At 43.9% G+C, this 27,055-nt stretch overlaps 2 protein-coding genes across 2 annotated transcripts in view; both read right to left on the minus strand.

Annotated features, from left to right (window-relative positions):
• qrfprb (pyroglutamylated RFamide peptide receptor b) overlaps positions 1-26,261 on the minus strand; it is a 35,335-nt gene extending 9,074 nt beyond the window's left edge. The window contains exons 1-4 of the mRNA XM_063221463.1: positions 25,910-26,261; positions 13,088-13,246; positions 7,678-7,739; positions 3,118-3,353 (exon numbers count right to left, since the gene is read on the minus strand). Coding sequence (XP_063077533.1) covers positions 3,118-3,353; positions 7,678-7,739; positions 13,088-13,246; positions 25,910-26,261 — 809 coding nt within the window. The remainder of the gene's footprint in view (positions 1-3,117; positions 3,354-7,677; positions 7,740-13,087; positions 13,247-25,909) is intronic.
• Positions 15,158-22,368, minus strand: LOC134467811 (uncharacterized). Its single transcript, XM_063221750.1, has 5 exons — positions 22,248-22,368; positions 20,704-21,959; positions 19,760-20,422; positions 18,817-19,476; positions 15,158-18,524 (listed from the first exon to the last, which is right to left on the minus strand). The coding sequence occupies exons 1-5, from the start codon at positions 22,348-22,350 to the stop codon at positions 15,549-15,551; spliced, it is 5,658 nt and encodes a 1,885-aa protein (XP_063077820.1). The 5' UTR covers positions 22,351-22,368; the 3' UTR covers positions 15,158-15,548.
• Positions 26,262-27,055: the final 794 nt, after the last annotated feature.

A 27,055-nucleotide genomic window follows, 5' to 3' on the forward strand; every position in this document is an offset into this window, starting at 1 on the left:
GGGGCTCAATACAGTTCGTTCTCGCTGTGCTGTGTAGATCTAAGGTGCTCCTCGTGTCTAAACATATCACCTGAAACCTATTTTGCAGATTAATTTTATGTATTGAACAGTATCACCCATTAAAAAAAGAATAAAATATCATTTACAAGTGGCATTTCCAACTAGAAGTATGCCTTTGTCTCTGCCACGTTAAGTTGTGTATTCGTGGTCATGGAAACCATTGGCTGCAGTTCACTGGCTCCTCGTTCAGGAACGAGAGCTCAGCTCGTTCAGAGCTGTGAACTGTGGACTATGTGAACTGCTGAGCTCTTCTAAATTATGAACTAAATACCCGGTATGTGTAAAAACTCTGGTAATATTAAGATATCACATTAAGAGATAAAGTGGTGCCCCTTTGCACAGATTAAAATGCTCATTGGACGACCACTTCTGCTACTGTCTGACTGACTAGTGACAGACCGGTGATTCACCAACGAACGAAGTGAACGAGAGGCGGGGAACTAGTTCGCTTAGTTCACTTCAAAGACTCGTTCAAAACGAACGGTTCGTTCGTGAACGACACATTACTAAAAGAAAGTGGATCGATCAAAGAGGAGTAACAATTCTGTCAACCTAATGCCAGCCAGCAACGAGATGGAAGTTTAACAAGCTGACTTTGTTATTTGGTGAGTCAAATCTTCTTGTTTGTTGTAAAGTTTAGGTTTAGATACTGCACCCATACTTTCTAATCATTGTCTGTTTCCAATCGACCTGTTGAAAGCAGTTTGCAAATGTGGAAGGTGGAAAGTGATGATAAAAACGGTCCATTTAAGTTCTAGAGAGATCCCAAATTAAAGGTGTGAATTATGCTAATCAACCATCAACCACCATTTAGCCTTGGGTCATTCAGCCTTTTGTATAGCTTCGTTTGTGTTAAGTTATAGACTACCTTGTATTTCACGTGTAAACATTCTTAGCCACTATATATTTTAACACACTTTCCTATACGTGGGCTAGGCCTACCTGTGTTTAGTCCTTTATGAGAATGATGTTAGAATGTCTAAATTCGCCTGTCTGCTTTAACTTGCCCCAGTCTACCTGACTTAAAACCTGAAAAAGAAAATACCTTAGTAAGCATCTGTAAACTAACTAAGTAATCCACTGCACTTGTTAGGCTAGTGTCATCACAATCACAAGTTGTTATTTTGTTGGTTGGATAGCAATAGCTTTGACCTGTTTGTTCAACAAATTGAGATGACCACAACTAATTCATTGCACTAACTGTGATTGTTTTATTTTTCCATTTGCTCTGTAGACCTGTCCCAGTGCAGCAGAGGAGCCAGTGAAGATCAGTTGTGCTGTAGGCTACCACCTGGACCTGATGGTATGTAGGCCTATGCCCAGCCAGTATCCTGTTGAAGTTTGTCAGTTGACAACTATTCATTGCTTAACAATATTAGAGTAGAAGTACAGTATTGATCTAGATTTCCAAAATAAAATTATGGTCTTGCCACATAATAACCATTTCACAGATCCGATATATTGCAATGCACTCATCTGTAGACAGACATGCATGCATAGATTAATTCAGCAATTAAAAATGATTATAAGTGATGATTCTCTTCTCTTGCTGTTGTAACCACACACTGTATGTTCAGTTCAATACTTTAATTTAAAGGGAAAAAAATCTTTGCATAAACTTAATGTTTAATATGTTAACATATTTCTTCCATTTGCTTCTCTGCAGACATTTTGAAGTCCAGAGCATCCTGCCATTCTGTATGCACGTAAGATCCTGACAAGAAATTGTGCAACTTATGCAAGAGTTTAAAAAACAACCGGCCTTAGTCACTGATTTTACACTATCCACAATCACAAGATATAAGCGATGAGTCTTATAATGTACATAATATGCATATTTTGCCACATCCTGAATTTGTGTGCAAACGCAAGAGTGTTTTCCAGTCATAACAGCATTTCTGCCATAGCCATGACCGACTAAGTTGTTATGATACTCCAGCCCATGCTTTTAAAGCATTTTATGATCAAACTACTTAGACCTGTGGCAAGTCCTGGAGGTCTTTTGTTTCAGCCACAATAATACTGCTATCTGCTCCTATCTTATATGTTGTTGACTATGTTTGATGTGTCATTCATGCACATACATTGAATAAAACAATAAGTATTGCAAATGTTACTGATTCATAATGTTTTATTTAAGTTTGAAAAGGAATACTGAATTATTCATTTGTGTATTTGGATAGTAGCGTAGAAGTACGTAGATGGTCTTTACTCTCAGCATACTGTAGAAAAGTAAGTTTGAAAAATGAGCAATATGTAGGTATGATGTGTTAGAGTATGCAATACACTAAACAAAACCAACAAGGCTGGTAGCCTATTAACAATGAGGCTATGATGGGTAATTTGATTTATTAAGACTATGATGTTTTCTTGCCACTTGCTGGATAATGTGTGTATTGCCTTGTCACGAATTGATGTTTATCTAAGCCGTGTCATCACTGGATATCAGATTTTGGTGACCCTGTTGGCCCCTGAAGGTTACATCTGGCCCCATGGTGGCCCCTGTTCCTAAAAAAAGCTAGAACCGCCACTGGATATCCGAAAGGGGACGGAACCATCACAAATCTCTGCCTCCCGATAACATTGCACAAACATCTTAACATGTACGTACATCGCACAAATATATTATCTTCCACCTTCTATTATAGAGCGAACCTGATGACGCATTGGGCGAAACGCGTTGTTCACTCCGAGAAATAAAGTAAAGAAAAGTAAGCAGTGTGCGGTGTCTCTTGAATTTTGTTCATTGATTCACCTTCTCCTGCCTCACACCTGCACCTGCATTACTGAGGGCTTGTGCACAAGGACTCTCTTGAACTTTGATATTACCTTCCATGTTATTACCACACTATTGCTAAATTAACATGGTATGATTATATCAACAGTTAAAAGTGTTTCTTCGCCTGGAGTGCCAGTCATTATTAGATTGCTCCTGCCTGCATTTGCCCCATTTGCATATCTTGTTGACCTCTCTGTGGTTCATGGTGCTGAGCACGGAGGTGTGTGTGTGTGCCTGCCTGCGTGCGTAAACTCCCTTCACTTGTACGCACGTCTCACCTGGATATCTTGTTGACCTCTCTGTGGTTCATGGTGCTGAGCACGGAGGAGTCCCCGACGCGCTTGCGCACCCAGAGCTGGATGGCGATGCGCGTGTAGAGGAAGAGCATGGCGGCCAGGGGCAGCAGGAAGAGGGCCACCATGATGAAGGTGGTGTACACCTGCCGGTGCTTCAGCGAGCGCCAGTGCTCCTGGCAGCACACGTGGTGCTGGTCGTACACAAAGTCGTACTTCACCTGCAGGAAAAAAGAGATGAAGATGATGTCATTATATTGTATATTATATTGGAATAATTATATTTAGGACAGCGAGTGCCAATGGCACACACAGCCAATGGCCAGTGGCAGCAGACATGGTGCTGGTCGTACACAAAGTCGAACTTCACCTGTAGGAGGGGCAGATGATGAAGAGGTTACATGGGGATGTTAAAATAAGTAATGGTCGTACACAAAGTCGTACTTCACCTGCAGAAAGAACAGATGAGGAATAGGTTGCATGAAGCGATTACTGTACACAATTAATTATATTGGAATAATTATATTTTCAGCCCCAATGGTCCTGGCAGAAAACATGGTGCTGGTCGTAGACAAAGTCGTACTTCACCTGCAGGAAGAAGAGACTGCGCTGGTTGGATCAAATTTGTGGTGGGTGCTTGTTAGGTTTTTAGTGTTTTTCAGTAACAACACAGTCTATCTAGCTCATTAGCTAGATGCCCAGAACCTCATTCTGATCTCTTTTTCACCCGTGACATCAACATCAAAGTCAAAATGAAACTAAAAAAAGTCACGTAAAGTCGTGCGTGTGTGTGGGGGGGGGGATACGTTTTGTTAGCATGTTAGTTGTGTTTGTATCTCAAAAACATAATTTGAAGAATGCGATTTGAAATGACTGGAATGAGGGACAATAAACTGCAGTCGGCTGTGCTGTCCAAGTGATTTTCTCATTCTTGTTCTGTTTATCACTGACAGTGATGAGCTGCAAATTAGTTCTCATGGAAACTGAAGGCAACATAAAACAAAACAAATAATAGAAACTGAGTAAAAAAAATATGTCAACTACCCATTAGCAATGTATTAGATAAAGAAAGATCAAACTATCTGTGACGATGCATCACATCCCTTACATGAGGCATAGCAGTTGTCGCCAGCAGATTTGTTTGCCTCCTTCCAGACAATCTAGAGCCCGCAGATCCCATCTGCACAGCCCTTTCAAACAACTGCTTGAGCGCAAGACTGCACCTTGACTCATTGGATGCCATCATACCAACCAACAGGGTGGTGGGTGTTTTTTCCCAACAAAGACAGAATATGGTATTCTATGCCTACTGTATGTCAACACCACAAGATAAAAAATAAATGAAGGCAGGTACTCAACGTTAGGATCCGAGATTACGTGCTTTAGCATAATTGGTATCAAGTGAGCTGATATCAGGGTTTGAGTTGTAGGGGGATGAAATGAAAATGGTCTAAAATCATCCTCCTCAATGACAATGGTCAAAAATCATCCCCCTCTAAAACAGGCATCCCTTCTTCACATATTGTGTTCAAATTTCACTTTTAACAACTTGTTCAAAAGTTGCTCGGGGGAGGAACCCCCGAACCCCCAATAATCAGAATCCATCTCTGACCATCCACCCTGGTTTGATTTTACAACTCGGCCACTGGCTGATATCACCATGCACATTCTCTTGCCCAACTGAAAAAAGTATACATATAGTATGTATGGACTTTTCCATTCTGTTTATGATGTGTGTGTATTAGAGGATGACATTTTTCAGGAATTCCCGTGGGTCCCGCAGGATGGGAGTCAAAATTTTGAAGATGAACGGGAGCGGGCAGGAGCGGGAATAAAAATGAATGGGAGCGGGCAGGAGCGAGAATAAAAATGAATAAGAGCGGGAATGCTTGCTTATTTTTTCATTAAAAAAGCCTATGAAACGGGAGTGGGATTCATTTTGAGTGGGAGTGGGCAGGATTGGGAGACATTCTTTTCAGGACGGGACGGGATGGGATTTGTTTCTTTTACTCCACTCCGGGACGGGACGGGATGGGACGGGAGTGAAAATCCACTCCCGTGTCATGCTCTAGTGTGTATGCCGTGTGTTAATAAATTTATACATGTATTATTGAAAATATACAATGTGATAAAAGTGTAACCTTTAGTTAGAGTTTTATACTATGTTATTCTCTCTCTGTCTCTTTCTTTCTTTCTCTCTCTCTCTCTCTCTCCCTCTCCTTTGCTCTGAGTTATGTGACATCTCTGGTCCACAAGGAAAACATCTCTGCCTTGGTCGTCCTGTTTGGACTACTCTGTCTGAACTTTGTTTAGGCTGGTAAAAGCTATCCATCACAGACCAGACGCCACTAAGAGCCACGGAACCAGGGGGAGACGAGACCATATATGTCACTATTCTATAGTTTTACATATTCATGATAGGAAAGATGACGTCATGGACTGGGGGGACTGGGACTGTTTTAAATAAGTTTGTTTCTGTATACACTTCAGGACTTGCTGGGTTTTTCCCCACGCAGTAACTCCTCCGGCCGTTAAACAATAAAATCTGCTCGCAGATTTTAAATGCTACCTCTGTTTCCTGTGTGTTCTTTCAGGTAAATTTGATAAGGTAATACAGTGAAATTGTTAAAGTGATAATGTGAAATTATTCACACCGTGTATTCCTGTCTTGTTTTGGGTTGCTCCGGGATGTTGAATGCAGGGTTAAACTATTGTGTCTCTCAATGCATCAGATGTGCTGTGTGCTGTTGTATGGCATAGAATATTTTTTCACAAGCACAAGTAAACATCGTATTGGCCTTGCATATCTAGTAGAAGCCGTGTGAAAGGGGCACTTCATATTACCATGTGCAAACAACAGTCTTTTCACTCAGTGTTCATAGAATAGCATGACTAATACAAAAATAACCCTCCCTTGTCCTTTCCCTCGCATTCAAAAACAAAATTATTTGCCAAAACACTTCCATTGTCTTGTCACGTTTTGTTTTTTTGCGTTCGCCTTATATGACCTGTAGAAAAGCACAGACTTCAGGTCTTTGTGTTCAACCCTTCATTCTGACGAGTTGTATTGTGAAATATGCATCATAATGGAAGAACTCTTTTTAAATGCATAGAACCTCCCCTGCTGTGAAACACTCTTCAGACATGCTTTCATGCTTTGAATAGACAGAAAAAGAGTCTTTAAAGGCCATACAAAATATACAAGGCCAATGTGCGGTATGTGGTGGAAAGTGTTTCTTTCTCTTGCTGATACATTAATGTGGAGTAGCTCATTTTGAGTCCATAGAACCTTTTCTGCTGCAAAGAACTCTTCAGACATGCTTTCGGTGATTAACTGTAAATAGACAGAACAATGGTCTTTCAAGATTTATGTATAGCGTGCAAGGGGAGTATGCAGGCGCCTTTTGCTAATACATTAATGCATGGAAACAGTAAGGCCTTGGCCCTGTTGGTGACAACGAAAATGATGAATTACGGTAGCTTTGCTGCTTTCACAGGCCAGCAGGGAATATTCAATGGAAACAACTTGAGTGGATGTTGCTCTTTTTCTTCACCCTTTTGGGCTGTTATGTAACTTTTCTACAGTCTGTTCTTTATAAGATAATGCATTAGGGGGGAAAAAAATTGTGGTATTTTAATTAGCCTGCGGCTGTACAGTACAGTATATGCCTCTTACTCAAGGAAGAATCCATTTGCATAGTGCACCAACCTGTATATCTTCTATACTGTATCATTGGCATAAGGTGATTTTTCTTGAATTCTAACTTTTGAGACTGTTTCTGTTCCTCTGAATCTGGATGAATTCTCAATAGGCAGATGTATTGCCCAAGCGTTAATTTTCCCTTGTGAACCCTTCAATATTCTGAGATCTATCCATCTTTCTATTGGCAGTTGCATTACTGAGAGCCAGACTCTTGGTGTTCTCCATTTTGTTTCATTTTCTGTTAAAAAAAAACTCCTCTATTCACAGAAAGCGCTATGAACCTCAGCTGGCTCTGCATCGACACAAACACAAAATTCTAGAGCACACTGTATTCAGGGCAGATTTTTTGTGTGTGTGAAGTAGCCAAGTTAATGTGGCCTAATAGTTATGGAGTGACTGGAAGGCGGAGAGAGATTGGAATGTTGCAGGTGTTTTTCTGTTGCATTTATAAGTGGCGGCTTACATAAGATCTGTGCAACCACCATCTACAATGCTAAAAGAACTCCATTCATTCTCATCCTCCTCTAGTGTCCTAAGTGGGCGTTCACCTGATGTCCCATGGATCCTGGAAAAGCACGTCTTGAATCGTCTCTACCTTATCCACCGTCTCTGGCCTAACCTCACTTTGCTTCATTGACTGTATTTGTTATCCGTTTACGTATCAACACAACATCACCTAAAAGGGATATTTTTTTAGAATGTAAAAAAAGTTTTAAAAAGGCACTTACAAAACCCTGTTCAGGTGTAAACGAGAGGTCAAAATGTATGTGTTTTCAAAAACATCCACATAAATGTAATTAGCTTCTAAGTGAGTACTGTAGTGTCTCTTGTTTATACTGTACCTCAAGCTGCTGGACGAACAGCATAGGGGATCCCACTATCACTGACGTGATCCACACAAGCCCTGCAACACAACAACACAGAAAAGTTCAGGTCAGGCCATTGTAAATATGCAGTCGTCGTCGGTAGGCTGTTAGGGCAGTGGTTGTCAACCAACAAACAACCCCTTGACCTCATCATAAACCTCCCAACGCCACCTTGATCGTATCTTATCTTGATCTTTAAGACTGACAACGTCCCTTATAATATTAAGAAATAAAAAATCCATTTCCACCCCGCCAAATCCCCTACCCCCACCCCCTGTCAGATGTCTCCTTGTCAATGCCCCCGTTGAAAAACACTATGTTAGTGTGATGACACAGGGTATGTTTTTGAGAAATGTTTTTTGGCCAACAATACTGTAAGAAGTTGCTTGGACCGTTTATCACTATAACACTTGGATAAGAGAACTTGGTTAAGCAGCAGACAACATTTTTATGGCATAAAATGTGCGGCCCGGCAGCATTGCTGGAAAAGTTTGCCTGTGTATCATCACCTTCAGGGTGTCAGGCTTGTAGCTCAAGCATTGTTGGTTCAATTCCCGACCCGCCCAGTTGGTTAGGGCAGGAATTATCCAGTGTTCTTCCCCATCTTCCTCCATGACGTTCTGCACTGCTCCATACGAGGTGTCATTTGGGTTACCCCCTTGCACAGGTGAGGCATAACTGCAATTTCATTTTGGGCATTGCGCTCTGTGTGCTGTGGAGCACTGTCTCCTAATGACAAAGTTTCCGAGGCTTTCACTTTTTAACATGCCAACCAACCATGATCGCCTGATTGCTGTCAGGTGTCAGGAAAATGTGATGATCAAAAGCCTTTCCATCCTAACTCTGTACGCCAATCTATCATTGAAACAGCACCAAGCAAGGCATCCAATCCCAATTTGACAATGTGTCTAAATAACTGCAAGCTGCTCTAGATAATAGCGTGAGCTCATGAATAAAATCAATATTTTTAATCCTCTTTTTTTTGTTGGGGCCATCAGAGATTATCACCAGTCTCTGTCTCCGTACCCTAATTCGGCTACAGGCTGCAAGGAAAATTGAACAGCAGATTGATACTGTGACTATATACTGTGTAGCTTACGCCTGGTCTGCATAAGAGTATCATCTCATCAATTAAAAACACACTGTCGTCAATACATCTTTCTAATAATCCTCTATCATTTTCTGTGTTTTTTAATGGACTGGAATAGGCATAAATTTTATTTTATATTCCACTGTCTGTCCATCAACGGAATTAAAGATGATGACGGCTGCACACCCAGCTCCACGTTATAGCTGAAGTGACGTTTCAGCCTCCTAACCTTCTCCAAACTTAGAAATAAAAAAAGATCCCATGTCCCTTTACGTTCACACCAAATAGGGGACACCTGCTCACTTCCAACATGTTATCATCGCTGAGCTTCCTGTCCTGTAATGCTCTGTGTGTGCATATGTAGCCTATGGAGAGATGAACCAGATGTGCAGTTTTAGTATGTACTTTAAGAATGCATAGATGGGGTCGCCGACTGGCCTTTTTTCAATATTTGCTGAATACACTCAACTTCATCATAACAACATTGCTATGACATTACCGAGAGCTTTAAGTAACAGATTACGACATAGCCATTACTATTTTGGTGACAGTAAGGTTATCTCTGCGCAAAGGGTTAATATGCACGATAATATGCACTATTAGTATGCACTTACTGTATGCATGTTTAGTATGGACTTCATCCATCTCTACGGTGACCCTAAAAGTCCATACTAACAGGCATAAATGCAATTTCGTTGTGTGCAGTGGGCAGTGTTCACTTGTGTGCTGTGTCACAATGACAAATGGGAGTTGGAGTTTCCCAATGGGCTTTCACTTTCACTTTCTTTCACTAACAGTGGTGTATACTTTGTTGCCATTTTGTGTTGTGTGCTACTATAATGTACTGTATGTGGCAGCTCTGTGAACGCTCAAGACGAATTTTCTTTGGGACTGTTGATGATGTTGTAGAGTGAATGGTATTCATTATTCAAGAGAGTGAGAAGTTTAGATACTAAAAAGCCAACTCTTCACGTGGGAGTGCTGGTCGTCAAGGAGTGCTACTTCACATTTTTATGCCAAGCAGGTGCACTTCGGCTCAAGGAAAAAGTCACTTCAAACCCTAGGCCTGCTCACCTTCAGTAATGACTGTGGTTAAAGTCTTGCCAAAGATTCCAAAGGCTGTAGTCGCAACGCGTCAGCCTGTCTCATTAAAGGTACACTATGCAGGGAATGGTCAAAAAAGGTACTGCAACTATGCTGCTCATTGAAACTGGGCTGCCTATTGCCAAATTTGATCTTTACATGAAAGTTTACTAAGTAATAAACAAATATTTTCTAGTGTGGTCCAAGTACAGTCATTTTTGCAGCTAAAAATGGCTATTTTTGGAAATTCTAAATGGCGGACCATGGGGAAGATCCCCCTTTTCATGTATGAAAAGTGCAATTTTTACAGTCATAATGTCAGAATGAATAATTTGATGCTGGTGTTAAGTATTCATGAAAGGGTAACATTCGTGAATGGGCAGCATGAATTCTGGAAATAAACAACTAAAAATCTCACACAGTGTCCCTTTAAAGGCTTTTTAACTTTATACCAGCAGTGTGCCTTTGGAATCTTTGGCAAGACTTTAACCACAGTCATTACTGAAGTTGAGTTCGGCCATATCTATAGAGTGAGAAGTTTGTTCAGAGATCTTTTATCTGCCACTGAAGAGCTGCTCTCCCAGTGTGCTGCCTATTCTTCAGTTCTGTGCGCAGTACATTGGGAATACCTCTTTGTGGAGGAGAAGATACGATACCAAATGGAACTGAAGTACAGCAGCAGCACTCTTCAGATTTATTGTGTAATTTGTTGCCATTGTTTATTATTTTTTTATTTGTAGTTTATTTGGCAGGGACAATGCAGTGCACATTGTTACAAACATGACATGGCAAAGCCATGACACAACTTGCAGATGTGAATACATGGAAGGTTTATAGCTAGATAGCTAATTTGCAACCTCAGTCCCTGATCAGGCTACCTACTCTAATAATACATATAAATCATCTAAAAGTACAATTGTACAATACAGTATACAAGACAATAATAAGCCAACTTGAAACATGCTCCCTATAATATAAAAGCCTTGTGCATTAAGAAAAAAAACAAGATGATGATGGTGACCTATATATTCTGTGTGTGCATGTGTGTGTGTTAACTATTGTGTGTTATGGTTACATTTTTGGTTTTCCTTCAGCCAGTGTTTCAGTTGTCTGTTAAATGTTTTAAAATCTGTTTGGATTTTTATTACAGTTGGTAAACTGTTCCACATTTGAGTTCCAATAACTGAGAAACTAGACTGACCAAAAGAAGTTTTGCGCACCTCTGCAATGCAGTTACCATTCACTGCTCCTCTGGTGGCCGCTCTTCTTGAGCTTATTTTTGTTACAAATGGACACAGTACAACAGGAGCAATATTGTTTGCACATTTAAAAATGAGTTTAAGAAAAGAGAACTTCATAAAATTCTCAAAGCTTAAGAGGTTATATTTCTTTACTATGAGGCAGTGGTGCCACGTTATTGGTTTCTGGTCCAGTATCTTTAATGCCTGTTTATATAATGATAAAATAGGTTTGATTGATGTCTGGGAGGCTTGGCTCCATACAGTAATACAGTAAGATAGGTGGGACAGTATCATGGCATGAAAGAACAGTAAGGCTGCCTTGACAGGTATGTGATGCCTTATCATTCTAAAACAGTTCAGGTTTGTTCGAAGTGTTGTGGTAAGTTTCTTAATGTGTTTATTAAACTTAAGCTGAGAGTCTAAGATTATTCCTGAAATTTTTAATTCTTCAACTTCGTCTTTTGTGTCCTGGTCAATTTTGATAGAGCAGGAGGCTTTACCTCTTATGGAAAAACACATAGACACTGTCTTTTTGATGTTCAGAGTGAGATGGTTGTCCTTAAGCCAACGGGATACATCTTCCATCTCCTTAGTCAAAATGTCTGCTGCTGCGCTTGGTGTTTTGGCTGATGCATAAATTACAGTATCGTCAGCATACATTGTGTGTTGTCAGAGGCGATTCTAGTGTCAGTGGGGGCCCCAAGCAAAAACCCAAAGGTATGAACATTTGAAACAAATCACAGCTATTATAGTTTCAAGTTGAGCTGTTTGTTTTCAACATCTAATGGCTTGGGGGGCCCAAGCAGCTGCCTGCCTAGCCTGGTGACAAGATGTGCCTCTGTGTGTTGTGTGTTACTGTATGTGTCAGCTCAGTGAACGTCCAAGACAAATTTCCTTCGGGACCAAAACAAGAATCTTAAATCTTGCCCACCTTATCGCCAGCACTCAGGGTCTCAGGGTAGGTTGGTAGTGAAGAATATGAAATGGCAGATTGTTTTCGTGAACACTGTAGGATACACTGACTGTGCAATTTGTCTTTGCGACTTGACAAGATAACACAGAGAGAAGGGGGAAGCCAGCGAATACTGATAAGGCAGAGCAGTGAATGTCAATTGATAGGCTCCTGGGGGCTGCACTGTCTCCTCAACTATGTTGTGTATGGGAGGTTTTTCTTTGTGGTTTGTGGGCAAATAAACATAGAAAAATCTGAAGAATGCTGTCCTTCGCTCTCTTCATTGTTCCATGTTGTTAGTGGGATTCATAGGATGTTTTGAAAAGTGGAGGATACACACTCACAGTATCGCCTAATGATGGGCCTACCCAGTCAAAAACTCTGAGTATCATTAGTTGATACTGTGAGCGTGTCTCCTCCACTTATCAAAAGACTCTGTGAGATGGGGAGTGTACTGCTGTGCCTATCCAACTTTAGGGTCTTTTGAGGGTGTGTTGGCTCTTCATCTGTAGTGTGAGCAGCACATGGGGGACTTTTCTGAGGGTGTGCGAAGATACTGAAGCACAGAGGGGGGTAAATCCAACCTATGAAGATAAGGCAGCTGATGGATGTGCAGTACATTTTTGTAGGCTACTATAGCGCAAAGACAAAGACATCTTCTCTGCATAGTGTTCACTCTATACATAGCCAACTTTATCAATTTCTCTCTATATAGAGCAACATGGGGATAAAACCCGCTCCTTTCCTACTATTTAACTATCTATGGTGAATTTATGTTAGTGGGGGAAGCAATACTAAAGCACGGGGGGGGCAACGTATGTTGATGGATGTGCAGGAGCCTCTTTGGGTGCTCTTTCTGATGCTGGCACCCCCAGAGATTTATTTACAAAAAAATGGCATATTACACATGAAAACTACAGTACACGACATTAAAATTATATCAGGGCCGGAGAAGCAGCCTTAAACTGGCCCATGGGCAGTAGGTTCCCCATCCATGGTGCACTGGTTTGCCATGCCTACCAAGCATTTTGTAGGCTCTTTTGAGGGTGTACTGCCTCCTCATCTTCAGCGGGTAGACGATCCCCTGGTACCTCTCAAGGGCGATGCAGGTCATCGTGAGGATGCCTGTTACAATGGCTGTAGTCTGGACGAAGGGAACTGTCTTGCACACCAAAACACCTGGAGAGAGAGAGAGAGAGAGAGAGAGAGAGAGACAGAGGCAGAGATAGAGATAGAGATAGAGACAGAGACCGAGAGAAATGGAGATATATACCACGACGGAAATTAGGGAAAATAGAGTGGGGGAATTGTGTGTGTGTGTGTGTGTGTGTGTGTGTGTGTGTGTGTGAGTGAGTGAGTGAGTGAGTGAGTGAGTGAGTGAGTGAGTGAGTGAGTGAGTGAGTGTGAGAGAGAGAGAGAGAGAGAGAGAGAGAGAGAGAGAGAGAGAGAGAGAGAGAGAGAGAGAGAGAGACTAATATTTCACATGGGGGGTGACAGTTTACAACCATTTTTGTTCTCCATTAAATGTAACACAATGAGTCAGTATGATGCTTTCGTACAAATATAGGGCTTTCCCAACTATGTCCAATTCAATGTCGACACACGTTTTTTCGACCCTCATGCAGCTGTTTCTGCCTGCACATTCGGTCCAGGAAAAGGTTGGTTCAGCCCATTGTGTGTTGATTCAACCCAGTGGTTTCAGCACATCTCAATATGCCTTTTTGTTTTTCTTGCTTTTTGTTACCTTGCTTTTGTTACACTATTTTTTGTTTTTGTTGTCTTTCTTACAGGTTCATCTCCCTTGGTTGACAGTAGAGAACGACGCTGGACACGACTGTAGCAAACAAGACATTGACATTCATGTTCTCTGTCAACACTGCAATTGCTGTCCTGTTTTTGTTTTGTACGTTTGTTTGTTTTTCTTCCAGGTGGTCCTCCCTTAGTTGTCAGTAGTGAGAAGACTACGCTGGGCTTTTACTCTTTTATTTACAGAAGACCAATAATAACACATTACACCACATGCAAAAACATGTCTCTTTCCACTTTATTACTTGATCATCTGAGGCATCACTTCTTACACTGTGCAGGAAATGGTCAAAAAAGGTACTGCAACTATGCTGCTGATTGAAACTGGGCTGCCTATTGCCAAATTGGATCCTTTCATGAAAGTTTACTGAGTAATAAATTAATATTCTCTAGTATGGCCCAAGTACAGTCATTTGTACATGTATGGAAAGTGCATTTTTCCAGTCATAATGAATAGCCTACTTAGAATTTGATAGAGGTGTTAAGTATTCATGAAAAAGGTAACATTAATGAATGGGTAGCATGAATTCTGGAAATAAACAACTAAAAATCTCACACAGTGCCCCTTTAAGTAAAATATAGTACGAAAGGTGGATAGGTTTACTGAGGTATGCTGCTATATCAATTTACTATAGCCCAGGGGTTGCCAGCCTTTTCCAACTTGGGGGCCACTTGAAATTTTCGCAAATGTTTAGGGCCCACCCAATAAACAATACAACTCAAACAGTCAACAGCAACACACACAAAGATTATTTTGATGTTTAGAAAACAATTTCAAGGCCCACTTGGCATACCTTCAGGGCCTACTAGTGGGCCCCAGCCCACGGTTTGAGAGTCACTGCCATAGCCTACCGCTCAAACCTGGGGTGCGTTTCTCAACAGCGTTGTTGCTTACCAAGTTAGCTACTTGGATTGGTTGCAAAATTAATTAACTATTAAATTGAAAATAATGCACAAAGACTATTATATCAAATACAGGCACGGTGTCCGATTTTTTTTAAATGAGAAATCTTGAACATGATGTAGGCTGTTCATTTTTGGGATGTAGACAGTTCATTTTGGCACAATCATTTTTTTTGACAAATACTATCATGTGGTTTAATGATTTATTTCATTACTCAACATTCCAATTTAATTGTACTACATTACCCTTAGGTTACTTCGGGGTAGGTTAAACTTTCATAGTACAGGCCTCAGATGTCGAATGGCCTTGATTCCATGCCATATCACCCCATCATCAACTCCAATATCATCAAAGCAAAACAACATCAGATTAATTAAAAAAAACACCCTTTATTTACTGCAAACAAGGAAAAGATGCAAGTGCAAGTACTACAGTAACGCAGTTAATGAAATAGTCTAAACAGTGAACAGTGCAGGAGTAAAAGTCAAAAAGTGATTGTATTCAAACACGTCTAGGCGTGTTACAGTAGGGCTCAAAACCATGACACACGGGACAGATCCAAGCATTGAAATAAAAGTTCAAAAAAGGTCCTTATTTACAACATGACACACAGTTTTAACAACTCAAATGTTAACGTAAAAATAAAAAATAAAATGATTTTTGTCTGTTCGTACACAGTATTATTTCTTGTCCACTTGCCGAATGTCCTCTCGGATGACCCAAGTGGCTACAGCCACACAAAAGTCTGCTGGAAAAAGTCAATTAGCGAAGTTAGTCCACTTGCTGAAAATCTTCTCTTGCACGCTTGCTTGCTGGCTTCTGTTTGTTCTCCCTGCTTGGTCGGTTTCGCTTGCTTGGCGGGTTTTGTCTCAGGTTCTGCCGATGCCGATTTGCTAACCTTGCCAAGGCTCCCGGCTTTGAGAGTGCTGGGCAAGGTGCATTACTGACTTCCTTGAGCAACACCTCTTGAACGATGGCTGCTGCCGACTTAGACAAGTCGCTCGCTGCCTCTCTCTTCACGCGGGCAGCAACTTTGGCTGCTGTGGCAGCACCAACGTTGGGTGCGTGGTTGTGCTGGTGCCGGCCTGCTTCAAACACACCATCACGCTGTACCACTGTGGCTCTGCATTCTGTGCCTACCCGACGGGCAGTACATCTCCAGGTTACGCCGTTGGGTGCACGACGGACAACACCAAAGCAGTAGCCCAGGTTGTTTATTAGCTGTGGGCGTCCTCTCTTGCTCCCAGCCTCGACAACTTCATAAGACGATGCCACTGGCTGGTCATCCAACACCATCTTTTCCACTGGCTGGACTTCATGGGACTCCTCCGTGGACTCTTTGTTCATTGTCTGAGAAACAGTGGACAAGGGGGGAACTGGTGAGGATGTGGATACAGAGTGTCTGCGTTCCATGTCCCCGCTCACTCGGATGACCCCCCTGGACAATGATGGTCTCATCTTCTTCCGAATTCGATAGGCTGCCCTTGCCAATGCTCCCGGCTTTAAGAGTGCTGGGCAAGGTGCATCACTGACTTCCTTGAGCAACACCTCTTTAACGATGGCTGCTGCCGACTTAGACAAGTCACTCGCCGCCTCTCTCCTCACACAGGCGAAGAGTTTGGCTGCTGTGGCAGCGCCGACGTTGGGTCTATGGTTGTGCTGGTGCCGGCCTGCTTCAAATACACCATCACGCTCCACCACTGTGGCTCTGCATCCTGTGCCTACCCGACGGGCAGTACATCTCCAGGTGACGCCATTGGATGCACGATGGACAACTCTAAAGCAGTAGCCCACGTTGTCTATCAGCTGTGGGCGCCCTCTCTTCGTCCCAGCCTCAACAACTTCGTAAGACGATGCCACTGGCTGGTCACCCAACACCGTCTCTTCCACTGGTTGCTCTTCTAGGGACTCCCCCATGGCTGTGTTCTTCCCTGTCTGGGATGCAGGGGCCAAGGGCAGGCTTTCGTTGTCCCTACTCACTTGGACATTCTTCTGGGAGAATGATGGTCTCATGTTCTGCCGATGGCGATTTGCTAACCTTGCCAAGGTTTCCGGCTTTGGGAGTGCCGGACAAGGCATGTCACCAACTTCCTCGAGTAACACCTCTTGAACAATGGCTGCTGCCGGCTTAGACAAGTCACTTGCTGCCTCTCTCTTCACACGTTTTGCAATTTTGGCTGCTGTGGCAGCGCCAACGTTGGGTGTGTGGTTGTGCTGGTGCCGGCCTGCTTCAAATACACCATGACACTGTACCACTGTGGCTCTGCATCCTGTGCCTACCCGACGGGCAGTACATCTCCATGTGACGCCATTGGATGCACGATAGACAACTCTAAAGCAGTAGCCCAGGTTGTCTATCAGCTGTGGGCGCCCTCTCTTCGTCCCAGCCTCGACAACTTCGTAAGATGATGCCACTGGCTGGTTGTCCAACACAATCTCTTCCACTGGTTGGGACTCCTCCATGGATGCCTTGTTCCCCGTTAGTGATGCAGGGGCCAAGGGAGCAACTGGCGGTGGTACGGATGCGGGGTGTCGCCGTTTGTTGACCCTGAGCACTCTGACATTCCCTCTGGAAAAGGATGGTCTAATCTTCTTCCGATGGCGATTGGCTGCCCTTGTCAATGCTCCCGGCTTTGAGAGTGCTGGGCAAGTTGCATCACTGAGTTCCTCGAGCAACACCTCTTGAACGATGAGAGCTGCCGACTTAGAGAAGTCACTCGCCGCCTCTCTCTTCACGCGGATTGCAATTTTGGCTGCTGTGGCAGCACCAACGTTGGGTGTGTGGTTGTGCTGGTGCCGGCCTGCTTCAAACACACCATCACGCTGTACCACTGTGGCTCTGCATCCTGTGCCTACCGGACGGGTGGTGCATCTCCAGGTTACGGCATCGGGTACACCACGAACAACACCATAACAGTAGCCCAGGTTGTCTATCAACTGCGGACGTCCTCTCTTTGTCCCAGCCTCGACAACTTCATAAGATGATGCCACTGGCTGGTTGTCCGACACCATCTCTTCCACTGGTTGGGACTCCTCCATGGATGCGTTGTTCCCCGTTTGGGATTCAGGGGCCAAGGGGGCAACTGGCGGTGGTACGGATGCAGGGTGTCGCCGTTTGTTGACCCTGAGCACTCTGACATTCCCTCTGGAAAAGGATGGTCTGATCTTCTTCCGATGGCGATTGGCTGCCCTCGCCAAGGCTACTGTATTTGAGAGTGCAGTGCAAGTTGCATCCCTGAGTTCCTCGAGCAACACCTCTTGAACGATGAGAGCTGCCGACTTAGAGAAGTCACTCGCCGCCTCTCTCTTCACGCGGGCTGCAACTTTGGCTGCTGTGGCAGCGCCGACATTGGGTCGATGGTTGTGCTGGTGCCGGCCTGCTTCAAATACACCATCACGCTGTACCACTGTGGCTCTGCATGGTGTGCCTACCGGACGGGCAGTACATCTCCAGGTTATGGCATTGAGTACACCACGAACAACACCATAACAGTAGCCCAGGTTGTCTATCAACTGCGGACGTCCTCTCTTTGTCCCAGCCTCAACAACTTCGTAAGATGATGCCACTGACTGATTGTCCAACACCTTCCCTTCCTCTGGTTGGGACTCCTCCGTGGACGCGTTGTTCCCTGTCTGGGATGTAGGGGCCAAGGAGGCAACTGGCGGTGGTGTGGATGCATTCAATTCAGGTCCACTCGATGTCCGCATCTCCTCTGCACAGCCGGTTGGAGAGGTCTTGCGATATACCTTAAACATACAGAAAATAAAAAAGTGCATACAGGTTCAAACTATATGAAAGCAAACACAGTTATGGTTTCTGGGTTTGTATTTCTGATGGCGGACTCAAATTAATGAATGCAGTGTTGGTTATTACAATAGACCACACTTTGCTTTGATTTTAAGCAAACAATTCAGGTCATATCAAGTTTTCATTTCTAATAGCCAACATTTTCTTCACAAGCATTTAGCCAGTTGGTAGAAGTTGATTTAAAGGCCTGATCCCACCACAGAGGCATAGAGACGAGAAGGAAACGCTTACCGGTATTGCATGTTCTGCAGGGTGTCGTTTCTTCACCCTGCTCACTCTAACATTGCCCTGAGAGGATGGTGGTCTCAGGTTCTGACGATGGCGATTGGCTGCCCTAGCCAATGCTCCCGGCTTTGAGAGTGCTGGGCAAGTTGCATCACTGAGTTCCTCGAGTAACACCTCTTGAACGATGGCTGCTGCCGACTTAGACAAGTCACTCGCTGCCTCTCTCTTCACGCGGGCTGCAATTTTGGCTGCTGTGGCAGCACCAACGTTGGGTGCGTGGTTGTGCTGGTGCCGTCCTGCTTCAAACACACCATCACGCTGTACCACTGTGGCTCTGCATGCTGTGCCTACCGGACGGGTGGTGCATCTCCAGGTTACGGCATCGGGTACACCACGAACAACACCATAACAGTAGCCCAGGTTGTCTATCAGCTGCGGACGTCCTCTCTTTGTCCCAGCCTCGAAAACTTCATAAGACGATGCCACTGACTGATTGTCCAACACCTTCCTTTCCACTGGTTGGGACTCCTCCATGGACGCGTTGTTCCCTGTCTGGGATGTAGGGGTCAAGGGGGCAACTGACAAGGGTATGGATGCATTTGTTGCAGGTCCACTCGATGCCCGCATTTCCTTTGCACAGCTGGTTGGAGAGGTCTTGCGATATACCTTAAACATACAGAAAAAACAAAGTGCATATATGGTCAAACTATATGAAAGCAAACACAGTTATGGTTTCTGGGTTTGTATTTCTGATGACAGACTCAAATTAATGAATTCAGTTATTACAGACCAAACTTTGCTTTGATTTTAAGCAAACAATTCAGGTCATATCAAGTTTTAATTTCTACTAGCCAAAAATGATTTTTCCTAGTAGTAGTTTCCTAGTATTTAGCCTGTTGGTAGGAGTTGATCCCCCACAGAGGCATAGAGATGAGAAGGAAATGCTTACAGGTATTGCATGTTCTGCAGGGTGTCGCTGTTTCTTGACCCTGCTCACTCGAACGTTCCCCTGAGAAGATGTTGGTCTCAGGTTCTGACGATGGCGATTGGCTGCCCTTGCCAATGCTCCCGGCTTTGAGATTGCTGGGCAAGTTGCATCACTGAGTTCCTGGAGCAACACCTCTTGAACGATGGCTGCTGCCGGCTTAGACAAGTCACTCGCCGCCTCTCTCTTCACGCGGGCAGCAACTTTGGCTGCTGTGGCAGCACCAACGTTGGGTGCGTGGTTGTGCTGGTGCCGGCCTGCTTCAAACACACCATCACGCTGTACCACTGTGGCTCTGCATCCTGTGCCTACCCGACGGGCAGTACATCTCCAGGTTACGGCATTGAGTACACCACGAACAACACCATAACAGTAGCCCAGGTTGTCTATCAACTGTGGACGCCCTCTCTTTGTCCCAGCCTCAACAATTTCGTAAGATGATGCCACTGGCTGATTGTCCAACACCTTCCTTTCCCCTGGTTGGGACTCCTCCATGGACGTGTTGTTCCCTGTCTGGGATGTAGGGGCCAAGGCAGCAACTAGCAAGGGTGTGGATGCATTTGTTGCAGGTCCACTCGATGTCTGCATCTCTTTGACATAGCTGGTTGGAGAGGTCTTGCGATATACCTTAAACATGCAGAAAATAAAAACATACAGGGTCAAACTATGTGAAAGCAAACACAGTTATGGATTCTGGTTTTGTATTTCTGATGGTGGTCTCAAATTAATGAATGCAGTGTTGGTTATTACAATAGACTACTCTATGCTTTGATTTTAAGCAAGCAATTATTACGTTTTCATTTCTACTAGACAGAATTATTTTTCAAAAGCATTTATCCAGTTGGTAGGAGTTGATTCAAAGGCCTGATCCCACCACAGAGACATAGAGATGAGAAGGAAACACTTACCGGTATTGCATGTTCTACAGGGTGACGCCGTTTGTTGACCCTGCTCACTCGAACGTTCCCCTGAGAGGATGGTGGTCTCAGGTTCTGGCGATGGCGATTGGCTGCCCTTGTCAAGGCTCCCGGCTTTAAGAGTGCTGGGCAAGTTGCATCACTGAGTTCCTCGAGTAACACCTCTTGAACGATGGCTGCTGCCGGCTTAGACAAGTCACTCGCTGCCTCTCTCTTCACGCGGGCCGCAACTTTGGCTGCTCTGGCAGCGCTGACATTGGGTGCGTGGTTGTGCTGGTGTTGTCCTGCTTCAAACGTACCATCACGCTCCACCACTTTGGCTCTGCATGGTGCGCCTACTGGACGGGCAGTACATCTCCAGGTTATGGAGTTGGCGAGACGATGGACAATGCTAAAACAGAAGCCCAACTTGTCTATCAACTGTGGACGTCCTCTCTTTGTCCCAGCCTCGACAACTTTGTAAGACGATGCCGCTGGCTGGTTGTCCGACATCATATCTTCCATTGGTTGGGACTCCTCCGTGGACGTGTTGGTCCCTGTTTGGGATGCAGGGTCCAAGGAGGCAACTGGGGGTGGTGCGGATGCAGGGTGTCGCCGTTTGTTGACCCTGCTCACTCTGACATTCCCTCTGGAAAAGGATGGTCTAATCTTCTGGCGATGGCGATTGGCTGCCCTTGCCAAGGCTCCCGGCTTTGAGAGTGCTGAGCAAGTTGCATCACTGAGTTCCTCGAGCAACACCTCTTGAACGATGGCTGCTGCCGACTTAGACAAGTCACTCGCTGCCTCTCTCTTCACGCGGGCTGCAACTTTGACTGCTGTGGCAGCGCCAATGTTGGGTGCGTGGTTGTGCTGGTGCTGTCCTGCTTCAAACGTGCCATCACGCTCCACCACTTTGGCTCTGCATGGTGCGCCTACCGGACGGGCAGTACATCTCCAGGTTATGGAGTTGGCGAGACGATGGACAATGCTAAAACAGAAGCCCAGGTTGTCGATCAACTGCGGACGTCCTCTCTTTGTCCCAGCCTCGACAACTTCGTAAGATGATCCACCTGGATGGTCATCTAGGGGCTCCTCCATGGGTGCTGCCCAGGACGCAGGGGACCAGGGTTCATCCAGCAAGGGTGTGGACGCAGGGTGATGGTCTCCAGAGGATCGATCTGTGGCAGTCATGTCACAGCATTTGTTGCAGGTCCACTTGATGTCCGCATGTCCGTTGTGCAGCTGGTTTGAGAGGTCTTGCGATATACCTTAAATACGCAGAAAATAAAAACAATGCATACAAAGGTCAGACTATGTGAAAGCAAACACAATTATGGTTTCTGGATTTGTATTTCTGATGGCGGTCTCAAATGAATGAATACAGTGTTGGTTATTGCAATTAGACCACACAATGCTTTGATTTTAAGCAAACACTTCAGGTCATAGCCCATCAAGTTTTAATTTCTCCTAGCCAAAATTATTTTTCACAAGCATTAGACAGTTGGTGGGAGTTAATTTAAAGACCTGATGCATAGAGACGAGAAGTAAATGCTTACCGGTATTGCATCTTCTGTGTTGCCATCCTGAGCAATGGTCACATTGAAGGGCATTCCGTCCAGCTCTGTGGACTGTGGAGTCACACACTAAGCATGAAGCCATGATTGAATGAATTGACTGCAAGTCGTGGCTGCTTTTTTACCGAGTGTGCTGTCGCGGGGGGCAGTCCCGTTGCATCTTTCAATAAAAACTGTAAATTGCCCACTTACAAGCAGGTGCGAAGACCCGTCCTTCACGTTCAGGCCTAACCATTTGCATAACAAGTGACACAAAAACTCTGCAATAAGAAGCTACACATAAGTTCGTGTAGGCTGGCTGGCTCTTACAATGTAGCTTCAAACTAGGGGGTTAGAAATAAACAATAAAAATAAAATAAAGCTACACAATGCAAGCGTCCAGTGGCAGGTTCTACCTTGCTCCCCTTGCTCCAGCTCACTTTTAGTCTGGTTAATCAGAAAATAACAATGCAATTGCTGTCATAGATCTGTCAGACAACTATTTCCCACTAGCTTGTGATTGTAGGCCTATAGTGATTAACTTAATCATCAAAGTCAGATAGACATTTTCCTTTTTTATATACAAAAACACACTGCCATTCTATGATAACATCCCCTAATTAAACTGTTCAACATTCCATCCAGCAACAAAGTACATCTGTTGTTAGCAAGAAATTGACTAGCAAGTTCATACTGTAGGCCTACGTGGTCAGAAATTCACCATAAAAGAATTCCAAAATCCTATTTCAATAACTCCGAAGCAATATGCGTAAATTGTTTGCAACTCCATAGCCGTGTAGCAGTCATACTCAAAACAACATTTGTAATGGGCTACAAAACATGCACACATACAAATATTTCAATTACGGATAGCCTACACTGTGCACTATGAAAAAAGGTAGCCTATCACACACGAATAAAGAAAATGCCGCACACTCTGCTCCACGTTTTAAAGAGGCACAAAGGAAAGTTCTTTCCGTAGGCTACTAAAAAATCTCTGGCACTAGGTAGGATGACGTCATTTGCACGGTGCCCGAGGCATGCCTGTGTCAAAATCTACACCGTAGTGCAGTATTTCCCAACCTTTTTTGTCTCATGTACCCCCAAGCCTTTTTGTTGTGCCATGAGTACCCTCTAACTTGTGTTTTACATCACTTTTTTTATTCCAATGTGACTATGCTCCATGCATTTGTAAAAATTACATTTTTCCAAGTACACCCCCTTCAGTGTGCTCGCGTACCCCTAGTGGTACACGTAAACACTGCCGTAGTGAAAAAAAAATTGTTCAAATAAATTCGCGGTGATGCTGTTTTTCATCGTGGAATGCCATCAGTTAGGCTACCTTTAGACAGGGTAAACTCCGTGGTGACTTTTCAATGCCTTCCGAAATGGGCTATTCCAGTGTCTGTGACAGTGCATCTTTGTAGTCTTGTCCAAACTTTTTATACAACATTGCGAACGTGCTGGATGATTTAATTGGCAGGCACACGCGCTTCATTGAGAGATCACGGACTTCAGTGGTGTCGCTGAAACGGCGATGTGCGAGGCTCTTTACGCACAACACCTATGTCCCTTCCATCTTCAGTCAGACTCAAGTCGGACCGAAGTCAAGTAGCTGAGGTTAAACTGACGTAAATACACGCCCGAAACCAAGTAGATGAGATTAAACTGTCGTAAATACACGCCTGGATATCCGGAGGACTCACATCCGGCAGCGACTCACATTGGGTTGGTACATGGACAACTCTTTCTAGCTGAAGCAAGTGCTGTGTTCCTAGTTTAGTCTACCTGACACACGCCATCCCTAACCCCAGACATTTAAATGAAAACTGAAACATGGCATAATGAATGTCATTAGCTACACAAGAGAGTTCTATTCGTCCATTACTGTGTAGCCTAATGGCCTTTATAATTGTATTTGCATGCCGAGTATATGCCACTTGCCATATTAATAGAGCTATGGCCTACTGGTATGCAAAGCAATCAATACCACTTGGCATCTGAATAGAGTTAGAATGGCATGCAGAGTATATGCCACTTGGCTTCCGAATTGAGCTTGTCTGGCATGGAGGGCAATCAATGCCTCATGCCACCTGGACAGAGCTAGCCTGTTGGCATGCAGGACAATGCCACCTGCCATCTGAATATGTAAACATATAAATTAGTTCAATGCTTGGGTCATGTAGCAAATAAGGACCTTGAACTTTGACGGACCACTTGGATATACCTACTATTACTTGTTGTTACTTTAATTCCTACACTGGATACATGTTTAAACTTTCAGGTTACTCAAACACTTTCTACTCTTGCACACCTGTTTGAATACATTTTGAAGATATTAGGGCTTTTATTATTTTTCAGACAGGATAGAGACAGGAAACGAGTTGGGAGAGAGATACAGGGAAGCGAGGCTGAATTTTACTCCTTCACTGCAATGTTTTAGCCTACACTATTCAGCTGTATTGCACTTTCCACCTTTTGATTCTTTGATACCTTGATACCTGCAGTCTGTTTTTTAATTGATCTGATGTTGTTTTCCTTCCATGGGAGTTGATGGGGGGGATAAAATCTGAACATTCATCTGTAGGCCTGAACCATGCCTTATGCCCGTCTGCAGTGCAAAACAGTAGGCCAGTTGCAACAGGAATTAAGTAGAACGAGACGTGTTTTGCATGTGGTGTAATAGGCCTATGGTAGTGAAATCTGTGAATAAAATAATGAACATGAAAGTCAACCTGTTGTTTACACTGTGTCCGGTGTGTTCTCTTTTGTCAATCAAGTGAGGACAACTTGGAAAGCAAAAAAAAAACCCAAGAAAACAAAGCACCATAATAAGGGAATTAAAGTCCATGTGTTGTTCAGTACAGTGGTGGCTATAGTCTCTATAATTTCAAACAAGGGAAGCCTCACGTAAATACAAAGAAAATGAAAACAAGAACAAGAATAACGTTTCAGCTACATGGGGAATAAAATTACGTTTTTGCATGATGTCTCCAAAACCACACTGGGCCGATCGCATGGTGGTACAAAACAATCCCGAATCCAACAATCTTCATTCATTATGTTCAGCCGCCCTGGTGGCCAGCAGTTTTAATCTTCGACTCGTATCCAAACCACTACCCCCCCACCCCCCACCCCCCGAACTGAGTAATGTGCAGTATTTTGCAGCATTGCCTGCGCATTGGTTTGGGAAATCATTAATTGCCCTGATAGGCAGTTCATTGCGCGGCTTCTCCATCGAGGGCAGGTGGGGCCAAGACAAATTGTATGATGAGATCATGTATTAGTGCGATTGTAAACGGGCAGGTGTGTTTTTTGTTTTGGCTAAAACAAAACCATTTGAGCGGTGGGTCACCATATGCTTCGATATTCGAGATGACATTCCAGAAATTGGCTGCGCATCCTACCCCAAACGCATCTCCTACTCCTACTATTTCTCTGAAGTATTGCTCTTTGTGTCCCCATTTTCAGTAGCCTGGGCGAAAAGCCGACAGCCAAAATATTTGGGTGGAGTATAGAGGATGGCGTCGGCAGGCTACCTTTTCAGTACCGTAACAGAACTTTCATGTTACATTAAAATCAGCAGAAACTTCACTACCACAGCGGAATAACCAGACAAAGTTTTCAGTGCGTGAAGTGCGAGAAAAGCACAAAATTGTTCTCACCTCCGAGCCATTCTGACGATATGTTTTGTAACAAAGTGAAGGGGATGCAAAAGAAAGTGATGAGAAGGTCGCTGACCGCCAGAGAGCAAATAAAAATGTTTGTTGCTGTCAGCATCGCGCGTTTCCGAACAACGATGTACACCACCAAACTATTCCCGATCAGCGCCAAGACAAAAATCACAGCGTACATGATGACAAAAGTCGTCTTCGCACCCGAAGGTAACTCGGGGATGTACACCAGAGGCTTGATGTTGTATGTCTTGATAAACTCCTGCCGGGAAAGGTTGTAGTACTTCAGCAGCTCTTCCAGTGCCTCCGGTGTGATAGTGGCCATAACGGTGGATGATGACATTGCTTTCCAAGGATTCAGCCCTTTAAGGCTGCGCTTAAAACTGCAACATCTTTACATTTTGACACAAATGCAAGGGTTGCGTGGACAAACACAGTGTAACTGTCAAAATTAGATGCTGCTCCAGTATCCGTTCTTTCGGTCTGTGACCGTGCAGGTGGCATTGGATATGCTGCTCGTTGCGCTTCGCAGAGCGTGCCAATGACTGCGTCTTCGGCGACTGACCCAGGTTGCTTCCCCCTCCATCCTCTTCATTCGGTAAATGGCTTCAGGTTTTTTAAATAACCCCCTTTGTCACAGCTGCGCCTGTGATTGGTGCAGAGCTGTATTCATGTAAATGCCTGGTTGCTTTTCAATCTATAGCTTCATACACCTGGTGGATTTCTTAACCTTTAAAAAGCGTGTGTGGGATAAACATGCTTGTCGGTTCACTACTTAAGAAAATAGCCTCAAAAGACAAACAGTCCATGTTTGTGAGTTTATTTAATGAATAATTACTTCACTTCTGTCCCAAGGTCCTTCGGGTTGGGGTGTGATTTCACATATAGGCCCAATTAAATGTTAGTGTTTTTTTGTTGTTTTTTTAAAAGTAAGATTTATCTTTACGCAACGGTTGTTCTTATTCTTAGTCATATTGTGTTCAACCAGCTAATATACACAGAAAGTGAACACCAGTTGGGAAAGTAGCCTAATTGGGAGAGTATTATAGGGAAGTGTGCGTTCCCTCCTGCAGGTTTAAGAGATGCAGCCTAGCAACATGGGGAAACACTGCACTTGCTCTCAGATGCTTTGTGCAG

Source organism: Engraulis encrasicolus, chromosome 17 (assembly GCF_034702125.1).
Source record: "Engraulis encrasicolus isolate BLACKSEA-1 chromosome 17, IST_EnEncr_1.0, whole genome shotgun sequence".
NCBI classification, from domain to species: Eukaryota; Metazoa; Chordata; class Actinopteri; order Clupeiformes; family Engraulidae; genus Engraulis; species Engraulis encrasicolus.

Bases quoted from the DNA above. Each gene is read 5' to 3' on its own strand.
- LOC134467811 (XM_063221750.1), bottom strand. From the start codon at position 22,350: ATGGCTTCATGCTTAGTGTGTGACTCCACAGTCCACAGAGCTGGACGG. The intron at 21,960-22,247 runs GTAAGCATTTAC...TGCGTATTTAAG, and splicing joins ACACAGAAGATGCAATACCG to GTATATCGCAAGACCTCTCA. The intron at 18,525-18,816 runs GTAAGCGTTTCC...TGTATGTTTAAG, and splicing joins CTGCAGAACATGCAATACCG to GTATATCGCAAGACCTCTCC.